The 25099-nt window shown below is 38.4% G+C and overlaps 1 protein-coding gene across 1 annotated transcript in view; it reads left to right on the top strand.

Moving 5' to 3' along the window:
• SLCO5A1 (solute carrier organic anion transporter family member 5A1) overlaps nt 1-25099 on the top strand; it is a 76335-nt gene that overhangs the window by 10036 nt on the left and 41200 nt on the right. The window contains 1 exon segment of the mRNA XM_029959368.1: nt 23203-23335. Within this exon segment, the coding sequence (XP_029815228.1) occupies nt 23203-23335 (133 nt within the window).

Genomic DNA, 25099 nt, shown 5'->3' on the forward strand with positions numbered 1-25099 from the left:
TACAATCTGATGTTGCTGTGTGTTAAGCTTTCCCTGTACTTAAAGAGAAATTGTTGTATTCAGCTGAGCTGTTGACACGGTAAATTTTGCTATGTATAATACAATTGAAAACACTACCTTTTCCATGAAAGGTCCCAAAGAGATCAGCTTATAGGCTCGAAGGTCAAACCCATGTGAAATTTATGAGCAGAATACCTTAAGGATTCTGTTTAGGTGGGAATTTTCAGCTGAACTAAAACCGGGAAGTGTGAAGGAGAAGAGGAGGTTTAGTGCAGCAGTGTGGGACTGGCAGTGCCTCTTTTGTGCAGTCTAAGGTGGCGAGGGACAAAGCCAGAGTGGGTTCTGGGTGGAGCCCATGGGAAGGGCTGAAAATGCTGCTGTTAAGTGTCTGTAGAGTACAGGAAAGTCCCTGACAAGGCTGGGGAGTTTTGACAATGCAGAGAACAGAGAAGCTTCGCTTCTGCTCATGCTTTTCTTCCTCCCAGGACAGCATTTTCCACTTTTGCTTGGTGTGCCTCTCCATGTCATTCATTGATCCCTGCTATTTCAGTACCTAGAGTTTAAAAAATAGTAGCAAAACAGTTTTTCACTTTGTGATTTTTAATCTAAAATTATGTTTGTGTTTGTTACTTCATCCCAGTGAGTGAAAAAGATTTAATGGAGAATGTAACCTTCTAGAGTGCAAATAGTTTCAATAATAATCCTTCCATTTAAAAAAGGTAAAAAAATTGCTACATAATCTTAGAGTCTGTAATTTCTGTAAACATGATGGGCAGTGTATATCAACTTGATTTAATACAGCTGTCTAGTGACAGAAACAGTGAAAGTATCCCTAAGGAAATTTTATAGTCACAGGAGGAAATAGATAACACATGAGCTTTTTGAGTCTGCTGTATAGTAGTGCTGATACACACCAATTTAGGTATTTATCTGGTAAGTTATATAATTGGCCTAAAACAAGAATTTCAGAAAACTGTGTTTCTTCTGCAAATAGCATGACTGAAGGAAAGAAGTGGGATTTTGGGGCTGTCTGAAACAAGTAAGTGTTAGTTTCTTACCACACCTGCATTGTATTGCTGTAGGAATATTAGTCCTGTCACACAACGAGAGTAAAAAGACTGAACTCAGCACTACATCACTGTAATGTAATGCCATACTGTAAATAATTTTTCAAAAGCATAGCTGAGGACTGAATTGATGCTTGAAGGAAGAGCTCTACTCTAAGTTATAGCTCCTAAGTAGCAATTGTGCTATTTTGATATGTGGAAGCTCTATATATTCATTGACCTCAGTGACTGAATAGTTTAATGGGATTGTGGTTACAATGTCAAAGATAGAGCTGGCTGGTGTAAATTTCTTTAACTGCAGAAGCAAAGCAGGCAATAGTATCCTTGTGTTTACTCCTGTGGCTTCTCTACAAGTTCTGGGAGAAGGAAGATTAATTAGCACCTCTCAGAGTACCCTCTGCATTTAGGAGTGAGTACCTCTTGTGACTGAACCTATGGAGAACTGTTAAAAAAGACCTTTCCTCGTTAGCCTTTGCTTCTGGTCTTACTCAATGTTTGTTAGCAATTGATTTTTGGTTAGATGTGGTCACTTATTTTGCTTATTGAGTTATGGGTAATTGCACTAGCTTTGGACACTCAGAAGCAAGTAGGACACAGCAAATAGGGAGGCGTTTGGCCTTTAAAGGCAAAATAAAAAAAGTGGCTAAGGCAACTGTCCCCATATGTTTGTGATAATTAAAAGAAGATAGCCTTCTATGAGAAATGAGGTAAAACCGATTGACTAAAATTGACCAGGCCAGCTAGTGGGAAATAACTTGAAAAAGGCTTTTAACCCCAGTGAGTCAGAAGCGTTGGGTATGTTTGTGCCTTCTCAGCCTCCATAAGGATAAGAGATTCAATTTACTGGAGAAAAATAGAGGACTATATGAACTAATACAATTTTAAGTGTTCCTACACTGTCATTAAAACAGTTATTACTCCTTTAGGTAACTAGTAATTTTAAGTATTTGGATAAGGTGAAAGAGAGCTGTTTATGATCACACAGATCTGTAATTAACTTCCCTCCATCTTTATCCCCCTCTTCATCCCCTCTGGCATCCCCACACTCCAAATTTAAATCCTCCATAAAGAAGAGCTTACTGTGGGTCTGATGTAGTGCAATGTTTTGAAGAATACTCCACATTTTAATTCTCAGATTTGTACTGTGTATTTGTACTTGAATATTACAAAGACTGAGGAAGGGATCTATCATATGTGACAGTTTCAGGGTATGTGAGAAATGACATCTCATGTTTTGCCCAAGTTGGCATACTGAAATCTTTTACTGATGGCAAGATCAAGGTTGACCATTTTCCTGAGGAGGAGTAGATGTAATGGGTCCAGAAAGTGAGAGGACTGCTGAAGGTCATGGTAGAAGAATTTGATAGCCATAAGGTTTATATTAGCAGGTGAGCATCCTACACTGTGAGCCAGCTGCTTTTTGTTTGAATTGAGCCTGAAAGGAAAAAAATAGTGCAGTATATTAGAAGTGTAGTAATTTCCCTTGTCTAGTTTTATAAGATGCTCAGATCAGTTATTTTATGGTCTGAGCATTAGAATTTCTCCAAAGTATAAGTGCTGGGCTAAGCAACTCTTCCAGCACTGGATTTATCTCAATTTTCATGGCTTGTTTGGAGATATTGGAAGAATTAGTAGCATAGCATTAGGAGAGAGGGTAATGTAACCCTTGTGACTCTGTCAGAGAGTCTCTGGATGCTCTTAGTTAGGACTGCTGTCTGGTGCTTTTCTACTGAATCAGGATACGGAGTGTGAGGAGCAGCATGGTTATTTTTGTATGCAGAGGGCTGAAAAATGATACAACAATTCTGCCCTTAATTTAGGCAGTGTTGCACTCCTGTTAAAAAAAAAATCTTGACTTTTTTTCTTTTTTCCCCTAATATTCTTGAGTAACAAAATGGTGTGGAGCTCAGGAAACTGACAGCTGGTGGTTTTCTGATGTGGGAGATTTGACTTGAAGAGTGTATGTCTGGGTGTGATGATATAAGACAGCCTCTTCATACAACCCCTTGGTGATATGCTGTGTAGTCTTGTTATACGTAGTGCCAAAATAGACAGTAATCCTCTTACGTGGGATTATGAAGCAAGTAATAATAGAGCACAAGTCAGTGCCATCAGTTCAGAGCTGGTTTTTTGATAAACATATTTGTCATTTGTATCTCCTAGATTCTTTAGTACTTCTTAATCTTTATATTAACTGAGTTGTCTTCTCCAGCTGAAAATGTTCGTGTTTCACGATAGTAATGTAAGCTGCTATCAAGACCTTCCTATCCATCTTTCTAATTGATGCACTTGATTTAAAAAGGCCACAGAGATTTTGAGTTCAACTTATTTACTAATGTAAAAACTTCAGATGAAGAAAAATTGTCAGATCATTTAGTCTGCATAAAACTTTTCAATTGTCTTATGAGGAACCCTGAGAAGATCTGAAACAATCAGACTTACTGCGTGCAGGCTGTTGATCCCATTTAGAAAACATGAATTTGGTTGCTATGTAGGAGGTCAGACATGATAAGCATGTGCTGGAGGAGAGAAGCAATTAGCTCAACACAAACACAGTCAGAGCAGAAAGGAAGGTCTGGAGGTGTTTAATTAAAACTAATGCTTTTGTGCTTGTGAGGACCAGAGTCATGGTACATCACTGCTGCCTTGCTCTGGTGTTTCTCAAGCCTGGTATCTAATGAACATAAAATTTAGCAAAGCTTTCAAGAGAAGTTAATAAATCACAACTAACTGGCACATTCCCCCTGAAGGTAATGAGGCACACCTGACACTGAATGGGAGCAGGATCTGGTCTGTAAAGCTTTTTCATTTTTAAACAGATAACAAGTCCTCTTGGGATTTTTGTACCGCATTTATTTAAGTAATCTGAAGGAATGGAAATGCGTGTCATTTATTAAACTTTTCTCAAGTCACTAAACCAATGAGGAAAAAATAACCTTTTTTTTTTTTTTCCATTGTGAAAAGACTTTTGAACAGGTAGAATTTTTATTAATATGCATTTGATGGCAAAACTACTTTTGATGGAAAACTGTTTAGCCATCACCATATACTTATTTGCATAGCTTAAAATTTGGAGATGCATTTTGCTCTTCAATTCTCAATTTTTATTCATTTAAACTTCCATTCATTCTTGGGCGAAAAATACAAGTAACGTCACATTTGGTTTGAAAACCACTCTCCAGGTAACTTTGCTTCTGTTTTCGTCTTGTACATCATTCAAGACACAGCTAGACTCCAGCAGGCTGGAGAGGATTACATTTTCCATTTGCTTCTCCTGAGGATACCAGCTCTGTGGCTTCAGGCTTACCCGTTTTGACATTTTATAAATGTTTTCCTGATGAGTTTCAGCAGTGTGTTTTAATAAAAGGATGATCTCTATGATGATTTACTCTTTGTGCAGGAGCACTAATATCCATTTTGACCTGTAATCTGCAAACTTCAGTTTTGTTTAGAGATTGCCTGTGTTTAGGTAGCCCTGTGTCACCTCTTCTATCAATAGTTAGGCAGCTTTATTGTTCCATTGTGGGAGCAAACTGCCATATCCCATTGGAATTAATATATTGTTACATGACACTAATTGCCTGTACTGCAGTTTTTGTGTGATTAAATTATTCTTATTGCATATTACTGTACGGTCCAGGAGTTACCTATCAAGGTAATTAATCTATACTTTCTCCAAGGAATAAGGGAAAAGTACTGGATTAGAGTCACAGTGTTTGATAATTGTGTCAGAAGAAGAAAGCTGAACAGAAATGTTTGGATTTTCCCATTTTGACACTTTGTTTCTGAGACTCCCCAGCTGAACATTGTTAGTACTGAGGTAGTAGCTTATATGTCTTGTACATAGAATCATGGAATCACTCAGAGTGGAAAAGACTTTAAGATCATCGATCCCAACCGTTAATTAGCACTGCAGTGCTAGGTTAGTGTTAACTTGAATTGGGTCTGGAGGCTGTTTTCCCTGAAAGCTCTCTTAGTTTTTGGCAGCAGCAGATGTGTTGTCATGTGGCATGCTGCCTGGACAGAGGTCTTTGCGCTACTCCTTTCCCTGTTCTGTGGGTACGTGTTGCTGCACTTCCCTGGTGCTGGATTCGAGGGTTTTGTGACTAGGGCATGGATCAGAACTCCAGCTGCTCTGACATAAAACTCCCTCACCACTACTGGCAGGGCCAGGTTCGTCCCAGGTCTGCAGCTTGTCTATGTCTGTCAGGTTTCATGGGATGGAGTGGGACATCAGGGGCAGCTGGGCAGTGGGTGGCTGTCAGAAACACCTGGGGTAGCAGCCTGCAGGCACATGGATGAAACCCCACACAGCATCTGAACCACAGAAGGGGCAGCTGTAACAGACATCTAATTAACAACTGCCTGAAAATTTCATTCCTTTAGTCAGAGACTTTCTTGAAATGAGAGGTGTTTAGCTGAATAGCTCATGAATTTTTAATATTTTGGAAGAGGGGATTTTTCTTTAATATCATATTTGGAATGATGGCTTCCTCATTGCACATCTTTCAGTGGAATATTTTCTCTAAATATTTTTTCCTTCTATTGCAAACATTTGAAACTCCCACACTGTAGCTAACAATTATATTATCCATTGGTAAGCTTCTTACACACTTGTAAATACAAATTTTCAAGGTAATGTTGTAATGAATAGTAGTACATTATTCATAAATGTGCTTATGTAGAATAGAAGCCAAATATAAAAGCCATTTGGTTTTATGCAGAATTGGATATTGAAAACAAATGATGAATGAAAATGATAAATAAAAAATGATAATAAGGGTTGATCACCCCCGATAATAGACATATTACCTTTCTTTCCTTTGCAGTAGGAATTTCTCTCCCAGCAATTCAAACAGACAAGCAGACATCTCCTCAGGGTGCTGCCAAACTCACCTTCTTCTCCCTTATCTCAAATACTTCATTTTCTTAAAACCAGGAAAAATCGAATTCATGCTGAAATGTTTGCAGTCTGCTTTCGGATACTGCAATGCTGAATCTGATCTAAAAAAAAAAAATAAAGTAGAATAACCTTTGTGATTAAGTGCTGTCCTTTGGCTGGGTAGCACAAAGAGAGATGGATGTTACAGCCCAATAAAGTATTTATTTTGATTCCAAATACATTATTCTTACAAGGAAAGGTCAAAGAATTTTCATTTAAAAATGAATAAAATAGGAAGACAGAGTAACGTATTCTATTTTTTAAAAATGGCCGCAAGTGGAAGTGGGTGATCCTGCAGAAATGTTAGCTGAAAAAGGTGTGTGAAGGCACAAGGCAGGACACCACCACACGCCAGTGCTAAAGGGAACTTCTGCTGAACCCCACCAATGGTGATGGGCTTGTTTTCAATCCTGGCTTTTCTCTTTCCCCTCATAAATAAACTTGATGGGTCTCTGCAGAAGTCAGTATCTCCAGGGCCAGCTGTGAACATTTATGCATATGTTTTAGCTTGGTATTATGTTATTTATTATAAATGCAAGAGGGGGAAAAGCTCTGTTCTTTAAGATTAAAACTTGATTGTTTGGCCTTCCTTTACCTCTTTCCTGGCCACAGATATCTGAAGTTATATTAATTGAGTGATGACATCCTTGGTCTGTGGCACAGGAGAACTGCTGTATGGGTGACCGACAGGAGGACCTCCAGAAGACTGTGAAGTGGTGCCATACTGGTGGAGGACTTTGGAGAGGAAATTAAACAAACTAGTCAATAGTAATAACTAAAATATTCTAGAATGGTTGAAAATGTTTGTTTCCTAGAACAAAATCTTTACAGAAATGAAAGCCTTCTATTTTTTTATTTTCTTTTGAGTGGAATAAAATAGCGACAGTGAAGATAGCACGTAAAACAAATGACTGAGGTGGGTTTACTGAACAGCTAAGTGCTAAACAGTTGCACAAATCAGTGCTCCTGTTTTCCACCTAAGAGTCTTCAGGATATTCTTGAAATAGGACAATACGGGGAGAAGGTGGTTTTTTAATTTTTTTTTCTTGTGAATATAAAGGAGAACATAGTGTCATGTAAGCTTTTTACTTTTTGTTTTCTTTTCAAACTCTGCCAGTAGTTTTTTAGTGCATCTTCTGAGTTAGTTCTATAATTGAAACATTACATATTTTCTGTGATTATAGGGAAAGAAACAAAAAAAAATTACTATGTCAAATAAAAGATTTTCTATCTTTATGCTTGTAAAGGTGGATCAGAAATGGTGTATTCACAAAAATGGCTTGGGAAGGCAGTGTCCATTAGCTGTGTGCTGAATATCCCAAAAAGCCTAGGGTGGTACCTCTGAATTCTTCCACTGGAAAAGGAGATAAATGGTGTTAGAGTTATCTACATAAATGAAACTGAGAAGTAACATTTTAGTGTGGTTATTCAGCTATGTTTGCTACAAACAAGTGTCTGATCCTGCTGCCATATCTCTGCTGGTGTTGTCACTGTAGTGTTTTCATCTTTCAGTTGCTAATCTTTTCCCAACAGTTTTAGTGTTTGAAAAGCATAATGCTGTGTTACTATCATTTATCTGTTCTGAAAGAAACATTTGCCTGAGTGGTTTATTATATGAGTTAGCAGATGGTGATTTAAATGCACTTGAACCAGCAAGAGTCTTGGTTCTGTAAGTACTTCTCTGGCTCAGAAAATCTCCAAAAAGAACTTCATAGAGTGATGAGCAAAGTAGAAGTAGCTATGCTAGTTCCATTTGGGAGCACAAATGGAGCAGCCATGACATGTTTGACAAGGGTTTACACAGTTCTAGGGGTTAGAGTTGGCCTCTAGGCAAGGATGTGTAACTCCAGTACACATACAGTGACCTCAGTGATGCAGTGGGTGAGCTGCTTGATGGAGGAGTAAATTACCATGAGAAATCTCCAAGCTGAATTTACTGTGTGGTGGTTGAGTCCTGTATTCTGTGTATGAGTGTTATCATGATGTACTTCGTAAAAGCAACTGAAGAACTTCACCTGTGTAAGAGGTTACAGTAGATGAAGGTCTGCATTTCTCAGAAGTTCTGCAGAGACCCTTTTTTAACCTGTTCTGTTTTGTCTGGGCCATTTGTAGTCTGAGTGTAGTGTCAGCACTGATTGCAGAAGTAGATTTATAATCTTTGGATATTTTTTAAATTTTATCACAGACTTGCAATTTAGATTAGGGATAGGAATGTGTCATACAATTATCTGTGTAATGATATAAACATATAGCTCTAAGCATGTTCTATTAGCATATATAAATAATGTATAAATATATAAAGCAAAATCTATATAACATTCAAGGTAATTGATAGAGATATTTTTGTTCTTAAGGCAATTTTTTTATTTTAGATTGTTTTATTCATGGAGTTTATTAGGAACAAGTATGATATAAACAGTGATGGAAAATTTAAGAGCTTTCTTACTTGTGCTCTTGCATTTGATTCTTTTAACTTTCACATTATAAGTTTAGTCATTTTACAAGAGACCAGACTAAGGCTTGCACTATGCCTTCAAATGTATATGTTTAATAAATATTTGTGAGTGCTATATTGAAACTCAATCTATACTGTCATAAATTAATCTCATGACAATATAGTTTGTTAAAATTATCATTACAATGGATTACAATTGCTGTTAGGTATAACATGCGATATAGAAATGTATTACATGCTTTATATTTTCTCTTTGAAGGAGTATGAGGGGTTTAAGTTTTTTAGTGATTGACATTTTTACTCTTTTTCTCTGTCTATGAGCTGTGTGCTTCCACTTGTTCTGTTGGCAGATTTATCAGTATGAATCTGAAAATGTAGTTAAGGATCCAGCAGTGTGTGAAGACATCTCTCTTCTGTCACATGTTGTAGAAAACTCCTGTAGAGTGGAAAGATGCCAGATCAATTTTCATTAGACTTGGAAAAGCTCTGACAGCAGCAGAGACCAGTGGTAACACTTGCTATCTTGGTTATACCACGCAACTCCAGTATCATTCCTTGAGGACTTCCCTGTCAATCTCTTTCTCTCTCTTACTCTGTCAGAATAGTTTAATAACTGAGGTTAAGATTTCCCAAGGAGCCTAAGGAAGTCAAGGGATCTGACTTTCAGTGAATTTCAGTGGGATTTAGGGCTCAAATTTAATTTTCTTTGCAAACATAAGCCTGAAGTTTCAACAAATAGCTTATTTGTGGAAAACTGATTGAAAGCTGTGATAGTTTGCAGATTGTGTACATAAGTGTAATCTCCCAATTGAATCTTCCTACTGTAAATAACTGAAATCATGTTCCCTCTGAGAAGGGACGCAAGCAGACACAGACACTAGGAAAAAAAGGTCACTGAGTTGCTTAAGTCAGAAAAATCTAAGCCATAAAATATATTTTATTTTCATTGGTACTTAATACCTTATTTCCTAAGCTTGCTTGAGCAGTTTCTATGTGTTCAGGCATCGGTACCATCTCCTGCTTTTCCAGAGTGTTCTTGCTCTTTGGTGCTTTCAGAGTCAGTCTAGCAGAGAGGGTGCCCAAGAGTGGCTCAGGACAGCCTGGAGGTTCCTCGGCTGCCACAACCAGTTTCGAGGCCGCCGCCCAGGCTGGGGCTGTCTGCTCAGCTGATACACGGGTGAAATAGTAAAGGGCACGGGGCCAGCTCTGGTCCTTCCCTTACCTGGGTAAGGGCTTTGGAGATGTCTTGATGCAGCATGGCCAGGAAGGAAAGGTGAAGGAGTTTCTTGTCTTTTGGCATCCTTCTTTGGCAAGGGTGATGGCAATTTCTGCAAGATCTACTCTGCTAGATGCGGAAAGAGAATGGGTGGGATAATTTTGTGCTTTATTGGGCCAGAAAAGACTGTTATGTTCATTTACTCTGACATCTGTGTTGAATCAGGTTTCATTACAGTGTTATCCCTATGCAAAGCTCTGTTTATATAAAACCATCTAGCTTAAAATGAAGCACTCACAGCTACACAGAGTCTGCCACATCCTTAAGAGTATAATATAGTTAACTGTCCTGTTAAAAAAGTTACTGCTATGAAAGCGTGTCTAAATTTGGCAGAAAGTCATTTCTATGTAGCCTCTAGCCACCGCATTTTTCATGTCTGTGAAAACATCTTTTACTATTGGAGAATAAGAATGTGCTTAATAGTCTGCTGATCTAAGTAGTTGAGAAACAAAGCTGTCATGTCAATTCTACTCACAGAAGAGAAAAAGCCAGAATGAACAATCTTTATTTTAAAAAATTGCTGACCAAATGAAGGAATATTGGCCAATTTTCCCCAAAACATGTCAGCTGAATAATTAAATTACCTAATTATTGAAAGTAACTATAGCTGATTTGAAATTTTTCAGGTTTTGTAAATCAACCATATATGGTGTTTTGAAATATCTTAGAAGGATCCCTGTAATCTAAATAATTTTCCTTGGAAATGTCAACACTACAAGTTAGTAATACTTCTGTGTTTTATTAACATATTAATGTATCTTATTGGAACTGGGAATAAGCTGCAAATGGAGCCCTAAATCACAGTGACAATTTATATCTTAAAAAGAAAGACAAATGTAATTATAATATTATCATTAAGGAAAACCTTCTGTAAGAGTAATTATTTTTTAAAGCTACACTTGGTGTTTAAACTGCCATTTAGTAACACCGATGTTGTGGTGGTTTTGCTCTGGCAAATTACAATTAAGTCTTGATTATAGAGATATATTTTTCTTTTTGTAGAAAAAATTATTTATTTTTGATCATGTTCAAATATTTAACTTATATTGCATTATTTTGACCTTTATGTAGAACTACTGGTTAGCATTAAAAAAAAAAAAATCAATTTTTTTTGCTTGACTTAGGGACAAAAGCAAACCAAAGCAAAGCAAAGCAAACCATGTAAAACACATTACTTAATGATGTCAAATGAAAATGTTTTCATAATTTTAATTTTATTATTGGCTTTGCATGTCAATATCGACTTTTCCCTGTGAGGCATACGTTCATTTCTTTCAGGACCCTGACTAAAACTGTCTAAGCATATGTATTTATAGAATCATATTTATTTATAGAATCAGTTTGTTACTAACAAATGGTGTCTGTGGTGGTTTTCTGCTCAAAGTAAAAATTTAAATGAATTTCCTTCATTTTGGTTTCTTACAAAACTGTATTCCCCTCTTTTTTTGTGACTCTCTGAGTTCTCAGTTTCATTTTTTCTAAATTTCTCCTATATCTCTGACAATTCATGACTTTTTATGGGGTTTAGCAGGTCCTTTTCAGGGATCTACAGCAGCAGCTCTGTGCTTCTGTGTCCTATTTCATGGGACTGTGTCAAAAGTGTCAGGGTCATTTGGGAACAATTTGTTTCTCCATGGGGCACCTTAACCATGGAGAAGGAAGGAGTTGCTGGGGCATTGCTTGATGACATTTCTCTGTAGATGGGATGTCTTCACAAGGGGTCTTTCCCTAGCTCAGGGATGTCTTTCCCTAGCTCAGGGTTGTTTCCTCTTTAATTCAAGGTATTAAGTCCCAGGAATATTTTAGTTCAGTGAAGAAAAGTCAAGGCCTAGGTAGCTCACAGTGGTCCTGGTATTTGGCGTTGCCACAGAAGCTTCTTCTGCTTTGCTGATGCTATGGTGTGGTGGGTTGACTGTGGATGGATGCCAGGTGCCCACCAAAATGGCTCCATCAATCCCCTCCTCAGCTGTACAGGGGAGAGAAAATATAATGAAAAATTGTGTGTTGAGATAAGGACCAGGAGAGATCACACAGCAATTGCCATCATGGGCAAACCAGACTCAACTTGGGGAAATTACCTGGATTTATTACTAATCAAATTAGAGTGGGATAATGAGAAATGGGCTGCAGGGGGACATCCTGCCTGACCATGGTCTTCACTACAAACCACAGGGGAATCTCTGTTCTGGTACTTGGAGCAGCTCCTCACCCTCCTTCACTGACCTGGGGGTCTGCAGGGCTGTTTCTTTTACATATTCTCGCTCCTCTCTCTTCTAACTGCTGCTGGTGTTGCACAAGTTTTTTTTTTTTCCTCCTTAAATATGTTATCCCAGAGACATTACCAGTGTGGCTTTGCCTTGGCTAGCGGCGAGTCTGTCTTGGAGCTATCTGGCATTGGCTGGTTAGGACATGGAGAAAACTTCTAGCAGCTTCTCACAGAAGCCACTCCTGTAGGCCCTCTGCTAGCAAAACCTTGCCACACAAATGCAGTACATAAGGACATGTAGACCCAGGTCAGGCTTGTGATGACCTGGGTTCACTGCAAAGGCCTTTTATTTCCATAGTATTGATCTAAGACCAGGCTGTTGAAGATCTGGCTAAGCACCTTTTCCTTCTAGGTGGTTTTATTTTTCCTACCCTGATTTTATTATAAGTAGTGATTAGAGCCATTAGGAATGTTTTGCTGTTGCATCAAAACCAAAAACTTTTTTTATAGTGGTCAATGATGGAGAAGACAGGGAAAGGCTGTTGTTTTCATCACCTGTCTGTTGTTGATAAGGAAACTGTGCTTGAATGGTGAAGTTTGGTGTTGCAGTAAGAAACTCTTTTGTCCCCAAGCAGAACATGGAGTTGAATCTATCACATCTATCTTACGATTCCTTTGTGGAAAACAGAGAAGGAGAGACCCTTACCCAGAACTGAAAGCTCAAGTTTTTTTTCCAGAATCAAACATCTGCATAATTCCAATTTCATGAAAGTACCCAAACAATATTGTTCCTATGAGGATAAAGACCACATTTTGAAGCTTTGGAGGTTTTCATAAAATGGTGGTGTTGTCCTTTAGCTAAAATAAATAGCCTCTGCTGTTTATAACTGTTACACATGGATGGAAATGTTTTTCAGACTCTTGACTTGTAATAATATTTTCAATATTGTTTCAAATATGACTATACATTTCTCTGCATTTCACTTTGCCAACTGTCATTAAATATATTTGTTTATTGGAGCTATTGCAGCTTTTAGCCTTTCTCAATGTAGAAAAATAACTTCTTTAGCAATACAATAAATGTTAATAAAACTAACAGGGTCATCTGCAAATTACTGGAATAATGTGCTTTTGCTTACAGGCAAATTTTCAGTCAGATATGAGTAATGAACTGTAATTCCTGTTGTTTCAGTTGAAAGATGAAAATGTAAGTGCAATTTACAAAGAAAATAAGAAGAAATGCTGTTTGACCTGCCCTTCCTTGCAGTCTGTTAGCAAGAAGTAGTGAAGGGAAAAATGATCACCAACATTTTCAATAATTAACCTGTACCTCCTAGGCAGAAACCAATTTTTGAAAGGAAATTAATTCTGAGAGAATATGATTGAAGTAATTTTACCCTTTACTTTTTTGTTCTGTTGTCTTGCTGATAGGACAAAGAAACTGTGAATATATTCTTTTACTATCAGCACCTTCCATATCAGTAGAGATTTTGTCTATTTTCGCTGCTTTCTCACATTTTCTTTCCTAGGCACAAAAGATCTGGTTTTGAATAATGATGAAGTATGCAAGAATACATGTCAGACCGGCCTCTGAAAAACAGATATTTGCATTCCATTAGCTGGTTTGTGCACAATAACTGGTAAAGCCCAGATCCATAGACATTGGGTATTTAGTGTATTTAGTGTATGTAGATTTTGCTAAGGACTTGGTTCTTATTTCTGGTTCTTCCCATGGTGCATGATGGCATACTCGAAATATCTGATCCTGTGCCAGATAAATCTTACCCTACTTTTCCTCCAGGAGTGGAGTGGGTACATTCTCCCAGTTCGGAGAAATGAGAGGACCTGAACAATATATTCCTGTTGGCTTGTGCTCTTGGACTACCTGAAGATGATATAAACCAATAAATAAAGCACAATACAAATATTTTTCAATACTCTTCTGGGCTAGGTTCTGCTGGTTTTGTAGCTGTGGACATGGGCTTTATTGCTGTGATTTAAAATTTGATCTCCTTTTTTTTTTTAATTATTATTTGTGATCTACCTGGTGAGGTCTGCTTGAAGGCCAAATTTCAGCTTTCACAGCTTGATATTTTTCAGTTATGATAGCCTAAAGAAAAGGGGATGACATACAAGTGAACAACCCAGCCTCACTCTAGTTTAGTTAGAAGTAGTGCTAAAGAAATTAAAATTAGTTTTAAGAAGTTGAGATCAACAGAGTCTGTAAGCACATGCCTGGGGATAATCCCTAATGAAAATTAAATGTGTTGCCTCCACTGCCAAACCATTATAAAAAACTCCAAAGCCAAGCAATTAAAAGGTAGAGATGAGATATTCCCATTTGACGTGACTTAACGGAAAGAATGACTGTGAGTCAAGAGGCTGCTTCAGTACCTTAAAGACAGCCAACAGCTTCAATGTCCTTGTACTAGGAACATCACTGAGTAATAGCACAGAAGTGCCAAATCCTGCCTGCTTCACGAGAGTAGCCACAATGACTTCAAGAATACTCCTAACGCAAATGTTAAATCCACTGCTGTGGATTTAACTCTTGGTGTTTGAATGAATGGGAAATAATACAGTGAAATTATCTAAGTAGTTACTTCTTGAATTTGGGATGTTAAAGGTTTTTAAAATAATTTGGAGTAGTAACTTGCTTAGGATTTAGGTTAATAGTTATATCCCACAGATAATTTTCTGTATGGAAATGAACACTACTTTAATGACATTTCATTGCTTTGTTCTGTGGGGAAATCAAAACTTTGGAAAGCTGACAGATTAGGAATTCACAAGGGACCGAGGAGTCCCTCAATAGGTGTTAACATGAATGGTCAACATCTCTGTCTAGTTCCCTTAGTTAAAGGTATTCACAAAGGAAAACATCTTTGAAAACATGCTCTTTTGAAAAGTCAGGGTTTGGGAATTCACACCTAGTGAACTTCTTGGGATATGTTATCTTGTATTTGTAATGCAAGATACCAAAAGAAACTTGAAAACCTTGAAGATGTGGAGCTTTTTTTGAGAACTGATTTCCAGAAAATAACAGCCAAGAGCAGAGTTTTGCCTTTTGTTGCATCTTTGGACGTTCTGACTGTGTTCAGCACAAGTAGTGTGTGCATCTCTCTGAGACCTAAATTTCAATAGCAACACTTTTCTATATCAAAAATTCCTCTGTATGGAAAAAGAAAATGACAGTATTAAGAAAGACAGTTTTGATTGCTCTTTTATGCATTTAAGCAACCATTGACACTTCTGTTTTTTAAAAAAACCCTATCTATTTAGGGAACCGATGCCTCTGAGTCCATGGAAAGAATGTCAGAGCATCTTTGTTTTCAGTTTAGGTTCTTATCGTGCAAGTATAGGCATGTTTATCTTTGGTCAAGCAAACAGTTCACTTCAGTGGGGACTTTCCATATGCTTGAAGTCCAAGATAGTTGTATGTGCTTTTGGAATACCATCACCAGAAGGTTCTTGCTTTAGAATTGTTTTAAAAAATGATAAAGCTGAGAAAACCTGATTTGCTTAATTATCCGATCTAAGAACTTCCTCATGCATGGTGTCTAAATTCAGTTAACCACACTGATAGGAAAAACACTCAGAAATTGCAGCTGTTTTTATTAATCTCTTACAGCAGATGTGTCTTTGTCATGTTTACTTGCTAACCACAAGTCATGCTTGGTAATATTATCAGCATGTGTTTATTTAAAGGTGAATATAAAGAGCGAAAAGACAGATTTTGAAGAAACCCCCCAAATAATATTTGTGTACTCCAAACAAAACAGTTGTCTCTAAAGAATGGGACAATCTCCAGTTGCCCCATGGTTTTCTACTTCCATAGTTCCCAGGTGTTAGGAATAAAGAAATAAAGACTCCCATTTTAAGCACTGGAGTAGTTTTTCTTGAGGCAGTAATTTCTTAAGCCAAGTATCTCTAAGGCTGAAATAACATGGTACAAGTGTAAGTCTTTCTTCTTTGTTATTTTCAGTTTTCTTCAGCTTTTGGATTGGATGCACACACCTGTTGGTAACATAACCAAAAGACAAGCACTGAGTCTGTGAAAGTTTGGTGTAAATTGAATGGCTTTGTAGGCACTGTGGCTCCACAGCATGTCAAGTGACTTGGAGCAGCATTGCAGTGACAGTGTATACAAGAGGCATACTTTGGGATAGATAGCCTATTTTAACTTGTTTTCTTTGGGCTTATTTTTCTGGGGTTTTATGGCGATATTAGAATTGGTTCCAGTGAAAAGGATTGTAAGTTTTGGAATATGACCACAAATGGAGAGTACAAAGGATGAAGAACCTTAACTGTTTAAGTCAGGGAATGATGTCCATTTTGATATAAATGATACCTGAGTTATAAAGGTGTAAGAGAAAAGTAAAAATCCAATGCTTTTCATCTGGCATTGGCAAGTCAGTGGACATATTTTATTTAATTTGACTTCCAACACTTTTTAGTAGAGTGGTAAGCTGGACCATTCATTTTTGTTTGCTCAGTAGGCATGTAAAGTTTAGTTATGCTTCTCTGTAAAATTTGTCTTCCAGATCTGTGGAATCTGCTTGTGAAAATAGTGACAAATATATTCCATACAAAGATCAAGGGAGGCTACAGAGCAGTTTTGTTGCTCTGTTTATTGTTTTGAGTGGAGCACTGGATCTGAGAGACTTAAAGTCGTAGTAACACTAATACAGTTTGAAGGGAAGTGATTTAAAGATTTGAACTGTATATTGTTATCTGAACTGCAGTAATGCTCAAAGCATTGTTTTCTCCTGAGCAAATAACCACATTAAAGAAAAAATCCTAAAGCATGTATAGATAGGCTTGGTTGTGTGTTCATGAAGAAAAGGAGGAAATGAACCAGTTTCCTGACTTAAAAGCTTCTGAGAAGTCTGCCTGACTTCTGCTTACAACTGAGTTCTATGTCCTCAGGCTCAAAAGAGTGGTTAAACCCAATGTTTTTTGGGTAGCTTCTATCTGAGTGAATTTAGACGGAATGAGGTAAATATGCCTTTATGAATGGGAGCAATGCTTCTTTGAAAGTTCCTTTATGTTTGTTCTTTGTTACCCCATCACGGTGTGAGGGACATGAGAGGAACAGGGGAGAGCTGAGACATGTTCCCCATTGAAATCTGTGCCTATCAGCTTTTTAGTGTGGGGAAACCAAAACCTGCTCTTTACCCTAGAGAAAATATAGTGCTGCTTATTTTCCGGTGACAGCATAGTGCAGCTTCCCTAAGGAAATGTGCTGCTTGGTACCATAGCATGGTAGTGCTTCTTTTGCTTGCAAAATCCCAGACAGTAACCCTGTGACTACTGTTTTTAACATGTAGCCCTCTAAATTTCCTGACTCATAAAGATGAAGGATTATATAAAGTTGAACTTGCATTTCTGTTGAAGTTCACGCCTCAAGTTGTAAACGGGTAGCCTGTAAACACAGGGCTTTTCCTGCAAATTCACATGAATTTTTTTTTTGTTGTTGTTTTTATTCTACTTTGTGCTGTTCTTTCAGAATGAATGTTCTTCAGCAAGTAGGAAACTTAGTTATTGCTTCAATGAAGTAAATTGTACTTCTGGACTTCCCACTCTACTTCACAACTATAGAGGATTCATTTTGTATCCTGCAAAATCTATTAAAATTGCTGTACTATTCTGACAGGAAAAACATGCATATACATACATGTATATATATATATAATATACCTTCAGAATGCACACTGTAGCTTTTGCAGGATTTTGCAAATTCTAAACTTCCATTGAAAATAGAATAAAGGTCAAATTCTGCCTTACACATGTATGAAATGAACAGTTGTACTATGGTGATGTGCTGCCAAGATTTGAACAATGGGGTCTTTCAGAAGTGTTCCTCCTCCTCCAGTGATAAGCTCTGTGTGGTGACATGTGTGTGCACACAGAGGAGATGAGAGGACCTGAGCAATATATGCCTTTTTTTTTTACTTTTTAAACCAAAGTGGATTTTTTAGAACCCATAAACCAGAGGGCCTGTGGTAGCTCACTAATGTGTAGTTTCTGTTCATCTGGGCACAATATGTGACTTGTGACTTTAATTGGTACTAGCGTGGCTAATATAAAGAGGCACAGTCAGAGGGTTAACTTACTCGTTTGACAGTACCACAGCAACATATGTTATATGATCCCATATGTAGAGCCTATTGAAGATGTCATTTGGTGTGACTAGAAGAGGAAAAGGACATTCACAGTATTTTTATGACCTCTGTCTCATTATACTTCTGTATGTGGGTAGATTAAAAAAAAAATCTTTGGCAACAAAGTTGTTTCATACATGTGGTGTGAACAGAGATTTTTGGACCAGTAGAGGATTCAGGCCATTTTATTGTAGCCATAAAGACTATGCTGCAATAGGTTCTACATAAAGCTTTCTCCTGTTGAAGAAGAATCTCTATGAATAAAAGCAATAGACAATATAATAATTTTGTCAAAGGTTGAATGGCAGCGTTCATTGCAACGTGTCCCAGGATAAACTTTTCAGTGGAGAAGAATGACATCGTTTAATCTTATTTCTCATTGGTAGGTAAATTCCATGTGTAATTAGGTTACTGTTTCTTTGACTCCCTTTCTCTCTTCCATTCAACATCATCTTAGCTGTGATGGCAGTTTGTGGCTAAGCCTGGCTAGCCACAGTCAGCTGCAGTTTTGAAACTAGACAACCTTGCTAGTTTGGTGTTGTGCCTTAGACAGTATGTCATGCCAAGGACATGCTCAGTGAGGCAGAGAAGCTCCTCAGGTACAAAACTTAAAAAGAATTAAAATAGCTATGGATAGATATCATGGGGGAAAATAGACAACTAACTCTGAATGAGTTTTTACTTATCTGCAGTTTTTACTTATCTACAGTCAATGTCAGAGGTAGAGCTACGATCTGAAACACTGGGTTTGGGATGGCTGGGAAAGGCTCTCCCTCATCACTGAAGAGAAGGTAGATCCCGAGGAAGAGGTATGATTGGTAGTGCAAACTTCTCCCCACAACAGAGATCTAACACTGAGATCTTCAGAGAAAAGGGAAACTTTAAAAATCTGCAAGGTCTTTGGTCTGTGAAATTGTTTGGTTTAAGAGCCATGTAATTTTAGTAAACCAACCTGTGCTTTGCTTTGAGGACTTAGGATGCTACATCACAGGAGCAGTAAGCTACTGCAGACATAAGAAATTGGAAGACAACTTGCAAATCCAAGCATCGGTCATAAAAGACAAATCCTGTATTTCCTTAGGTGCAGTTTAAAAAATCATCTGGATACTATGTGTCCTGCCTCAGCATCACAGTACTCCAGCTTGTCCCCTGATAAAAATGTTTGTTACTTCTGTTGAAACCTCTCAGCTGTTAAATCAGTGCAATTCTGTAGATCAAGATCCCAGATCATGGCCCAAAGCAGGTGGACCAAAAAGAGCTATCTGAAATCCCAGGAAGGTGCTCCTACACCTTTTAGATGTTTTAGAACCTTTTTCATCCAGAAGCTGGAGACCTTCTAGTGTTCTGGTGGAAAAAAATATGAAACAGTTCTCCATAGAATTTTTTATTTGGGAAGCAGGTACAGTTTTGATTGAATCTGTTTCCAGTGTTTTGATTGAATCTGTTTCCTTTCCATATCACCCAGTAATCCTGGTGGCCTACTTGGGAATCAAAAACATCTTTATTCCTAAATGTAGCTCTGAGGGCTGTGATCAGAATTTCAAGGGTCCAAGATGCTGAAGTAGCCTGCCAGCTTGATGCATGGAGGTGGCTCTCCCTTTACTTCCACTGCAAGATTTGGAAGTTTGTGGCAGATTTTTTCAAGTACCTATTTTTGAAATACCAAAATCTTATATTTGCCATGCTCTATCTTTAGTCCCACTTAGAAGTCCAAATCACTTTCTTGCACTTGGTGCCCAGTTTCTGATAGTGACTATTACTGCGTGCTGAGAAAGATGCTACAATGTAACTTAAAATCACAACTGTGGAACTTGTCGGCTCACGTTTCCTCCTGCTGTTGATGAGGAACATGGAGGCTCTGTGTCTTCTGAAAGATTCTGAAAGTTACACTTTGTCTGTAAGTTATATTTAAAAAAAAATCTTGATGCTTGAACAACTTACAGTAATTTAAAAAGACTCCTGAAATTGTCGACAGCATTTCTACTTCTAAAGGAGCACAATGTACACTGTTACTTTTGTCTTTACTGTAAAGTGTGTCTGCTTACAAAGAAAACACTCTGAAGTTTTCAGGTGTATAAAATACACTGCTTGGGTAGTGCTTTGAAGCCTAAGCAGTTGCTTCATTCTGCTGGTTTCAGTGGTGGAACTAAAGCTGAATTAATGCAGTATTAAGTATTTTTTCTGAATACTGAAATGAATGGATTAGGTCACTCTTTTACTCCCTTTGTGTTTCCTCTGTAAAATTTTTAGAGATCTGAGTTTGCTGTAGTTATTTGACTCAATTTTTCAAGCAAACATTTGTAGAAAAAAAATTATTATAGTGGATGGATGTTGTGGGAATGTGGAGGTTGGTTTATTTTCCCCTCCTCATGATTTAAATTTTGCAAATAACAGTTACTGTGGCATTTATCTAACACTTGCTGCTAAGGAGCAGTGTTCAATGTCTGATGGAGCATTTTGGGCATATCAAAAATTGTTTACAATCAGTCCAGTAGGGAACATAGCTGGAATAAATTTAAACAGTGAACATGGTTCTGAAAACAATTATGCAAAAAGGACTTCAGCAAAATCCAATTATTTAAAATTGCAGTTTCATAAACCCCAAAAATGTGTTTACAAAAATGTAACCTTAAAAGTGATAAAACTCTGTAATCAATTTGTCATCTTGAAGCATTTTTTACTATAGGCAGTTTTACCTTTTATGGTAGCTTCTGTGATTTTTTTTCTCTGCAATGTAGCTCTCAGCAGTCCCTTTTTACTTGTGAGAATGTTCTTTTTCTTCATTCTGTTATTTCAAAGCATAAGATGAAAATATGCAAGTTACTTTGGTTTAATCAGGCAGATTTAGTGATTTCTTTTTGCTTATTTTATCCATGAAATATAATTTACTGTAATTGGTAACATGAAAACTCAAGCTTTAACAACTCACTTATGCTTGTTCAGCTGCTGCAGTCTAGGATTCAGCATGCCTGATTGAGGGTGGGACCAAAAAGGCTGGAGTCTACATACTGCCGTGGGGAGTGACTGGTCCACAGTAACCATGTGGACATAGAGAGAATATTACAGAGAATTAGATAATTAGTCGTTTTTTCATGTGCTACTGGAGGATCTGCAACAGCTGAGCAAGTGATGTTGTGCTGCTGCAGCTCAGGTTTCAGTGGTGCAAGGCACATGAGTGGACAGCAGAGACCATCCTTTCCACCCCCTTGCCTTTCATACTTACAATAAGACAGTATGGGAAGCAGGGCATAAGCATGTTAAAAGGATGCAGGATGCATTAAGGAAGGAAGATGGATTAGGAGAATGGAATGGAATGGAATAGAATAGAATAGAATAGAATAGAATAGAATAGAACAGAACAGAACAGAATAGAACAGAGCATTTCAGTTGGAAGTGACCTACAGTGATCACCTAGTCCAACTGCCTGACCACCTTGGGGCTGGTCAGGAGTTAAGAGCCTGTTGTTAAGAGCATTGTCCAAATAACTCTTTAATGCTGCCAGGCCTGGGGCATCAACCACCTCCCTAGGAAGCCTTTACGAGTCTTTGACCACTCTCTCCATAAAGAAATTCTTCCTAATGTCCAGTCTAAACCTCCCCTGGTGCAGCTTTGAACCATTCCCATGTGACCTGTCACTGGATACCAGAGAGAAGAGATTCACACCTCCCTCTTCACTTCCCCTCCTCAGGAAGCTGCAGGGAGCAATGAGGTCACCCCTCAGCCTCCTTCTCTCCAAACTAGACAGGCCCAAATTTTTTAGATGCTCCTCATAGGACATGCCTGCCAGCCCTTTCATCAACTTTGTTGCTCTCCTCTGGAAATGTTCAAAGACCTTCACAAACTTCTTAAATTGTGGGGCCCAGAACTGCGCACAGTGTTTCAGGTGAGGCTGCACCAATACTGAACACAGCAGGATAATCACCTCTTTTGAGTGGCTGACAACGCTGTGTTTGATGGACTACAGGACAGAGTTTGCCCTCTTGGCTTCAGGACACACTGCCAACTCCTACCGAGCCTGCTGCTGACCAGCATCCCCAGATCCCTTTCTGCAGGGACGCTCTCCAGCAACTCCTCTCCCAGTTTGTACTTGTACCTGACATTAATCTGTCCCAGGTGCAGAATATGGTATTTCAACTTGTTAAACTTCATGCCATTAATCACTGCTCGATGCTCCAATCTATCTAGATCCCTCTGCAAGGCCTCTTGTCCCTCAAGAGAGTCAGCAGCACCTCCCAGTTTGGTATCATCAGCAAACTTAGGAATGGTGCATTCAATTCCTGCCTGCAGGTTGTTGATAAATGTATTGAACAGAACTGGCCCTAAAATTGAGCCCTGAGGAACACCTCTGGTGTCTGATCACCAGCCAGATGTAGCCCCATTCACTACAACCCTTTGAGCTCTGCTCTTAAACCAGTTCTTCACCCAGCACACCGTGAACCCCCTCATCCCACATCTGGACAAATTGTCCGGAAGGATACTGTGAGGGACAGTATCTAAAGCATTACGAAAAACCACATCCATCACCTTCCCTTCATCCACTGGATGAGTGACCTTGTCATAAAAGGATGTCAAATTAGTTAAACAGAACCTTCCTTTAGTGAACCACTGCTCTGTTAATCTCTGAAATAGAAGTATTTGATTTCTTAATTTCAGTCATTTTTTTAAACACAGTATTAGACTGATGGTAGCTAAGTTGGAATGTTGTACTTTGCTCTTTGATGTTTCATAAAATTTTTATCCTTTGCTAACATTAGTTAGATTTTTTCTATTTATGTGTTTAATTTTTATTTGATTTAGAGGAAATGTTACCAGATATGAAAAATTTTATCCAAGTCAAATATGCTTTCCATTCAGAATGCCAAAGTACTGTATACTTCCATAATTTGACTGAAACCATACAGAAAGCAGCAATTTTCTTACCAATATGTGACTTCTGCATAACTTGCTGCCTTGGTTGCAGAAAGGACCCCTGAAAGTTTTAGGGTGCAAAACTTGCTGCTTTAAGAAGCATCATTTACTTGTGGATTTTATGTGTAGATAACTAATGAAACATCAATTTTATTGATGTATGACTGACCTTTTATTTCCTCAGCCATCATGTACGTAATGGGAGCACTCGGACCTGCAGCTGGATACTTGCTAGGAGGACTTCTTATTGGTTTCTATGTCGATCCTAGGACAACTGTTTATATTGATCAGAGTGATCCCCGATTCATTGGAAACTGGTAAGAATCAAGCATTTTTCAAAACTACTCTCTAAATTTTTGGTAGGGAATTTAGACAGGTTGGAAAATTGTATCCCTGGAGGATTTAGGTTGTAGAAGGAGGCTAAGGAAGATGATGTTTCTGTCAATTACTGCACACTAGCCTCTGGCTGAGAGGAGAAGTTTGCCACAGAATTGCACAGGAACATTGCATGGAAGCTCCCCTACTTTGGCTGCTCCAGGATTGTCTCTGACCACAGTGTGCTCTGACTGACAATGCTCGGGGATGGTGGGGCGGGATATCAATATTGCAGGAGAGCGTCGAGGATCACTGCTGCCCAGAACCAACCCCTTCCTGCTGGAAGGTGGATTAATCCCTTCTTTGGTTTTTCAGCAGGGGCAGCATGAAACACTGAGCTCTGGATGGCTAGATGAGAAACAGTAGACGCCATTTACCCCAGTCCAGGAGAAGGAGATGGGATGGAGTCAGAACGTGCCCTTTCCAGTCTTTGTTTCTCAGGGTGATGGCTTGTGTTTAGGCAGCAGATGATGTAAACCATCACATTGTTGTCTAGTAAAGAGTAGGCTTCAAGCAGCACGGAGGTGTAACAGCTGTAATTATTAACTGATGTCTTCAGGCAGACTTTGAGATGTGGCCTCCTTGGAAATGTCTCTTTGAGGAAGCAGGTCTTGAGGAGGCTTTAGCTGCCTTTTCTCAGATAATTCATAAATCTTCCTTGAAGTTTTCATTGAAGCCCAGACAGGACTGAAGTTCACTATCCCAGGAAGAGACTTTTACTTTGTAGGTGTAAGGCGCAGTGTGTCAGTTCTCATGCCCTGGGTTACTGTTTGTCACTGCACCATTGCAGTCAGTCTGTAGCTGTTTCTTTTTAATCTGCAGTGATCTCTCCTGAAGGTTTGATATGAAAAATTCTCTCGTTGGAGTCTTCTTAAACCTTTGGAGATTTAGTCCTGCTTTATTTGTCTTAGTCCAACAGCTGCACAGGACTGTCTAGCCAAATGCACAGGACTGTCTAGCTGAATTTTCAGCAAGAGGAGGGCAAAGCTGAGTACTAAGTGTGGCCTTGGGGTTAATGACTCTGTGTTCTCGTGTATCCACTGGCTTATCCCACTGGAAAGATTTGTCCTGTGAATGTGCTTCTGTATCAAAAGCTTACTTAGAGTATTCTAGGGTAAAAGATTTGAAACCAAAGCAAAATATTATACATTCTTTGCAAAACTGTTATGTTTCATGTGTTTTTAAGGACATGTCAGAACTGGTAATCAGCATCTGATTAATACTTTTTGACAGAAATCATGAACAGGCCCATAAATATATTTGTTAATTGAAATCAGTGGAGCTGTATGATTGTGGGATAAACTTTTTTTAATCTATAACTCAAGCACTGATATAACTGCTTTATTATGTGGGTATACCTGCATGAGTTTTAACTCATACAGCTCCAGCAAAAGTAAAATAGCCAAAGCAGCACAGACACATCAGTTTGCTGCTTCTAAGGCCACTTTTACCAGGCTCTGTGTCACAACAGATGGATGGCCACTGCTGGTTTAAAGCTAGCTTGGATATATATGCAATGTTGGTGTAGCCACGTGTGTAAGAGAGGTCAGGCAAAAAAAACAAACCTGTTCTTGCTCATGAATTACAAGTTTAACCATCCGTCCTCAAAAGAGTGGCAGGAATAGATGCACAGTGCCAGGGATGGATCCCTGGCACCCTGTGGGAATGCTGTAACTACCAAGCTCCGTGGCAGAACTGGTGATAAG

This window comes from Manacus vitellinus, unplaced genomic scaffold (genome assembly GCF_001715985.3).
Source record: "Manacus vitellinus isolate BGI_N305 unplaced genomic scaffold, ASM171598v3 scaffold_1_pilon, whole genome shotgun sequence".
NCBI classification, from domain to species: domain Eukaryota; kingdom Metazoa; phylum Chordata; class Aves; order Passeriformes; family Pipridae; genus Manacus; species Manacus vitellinus.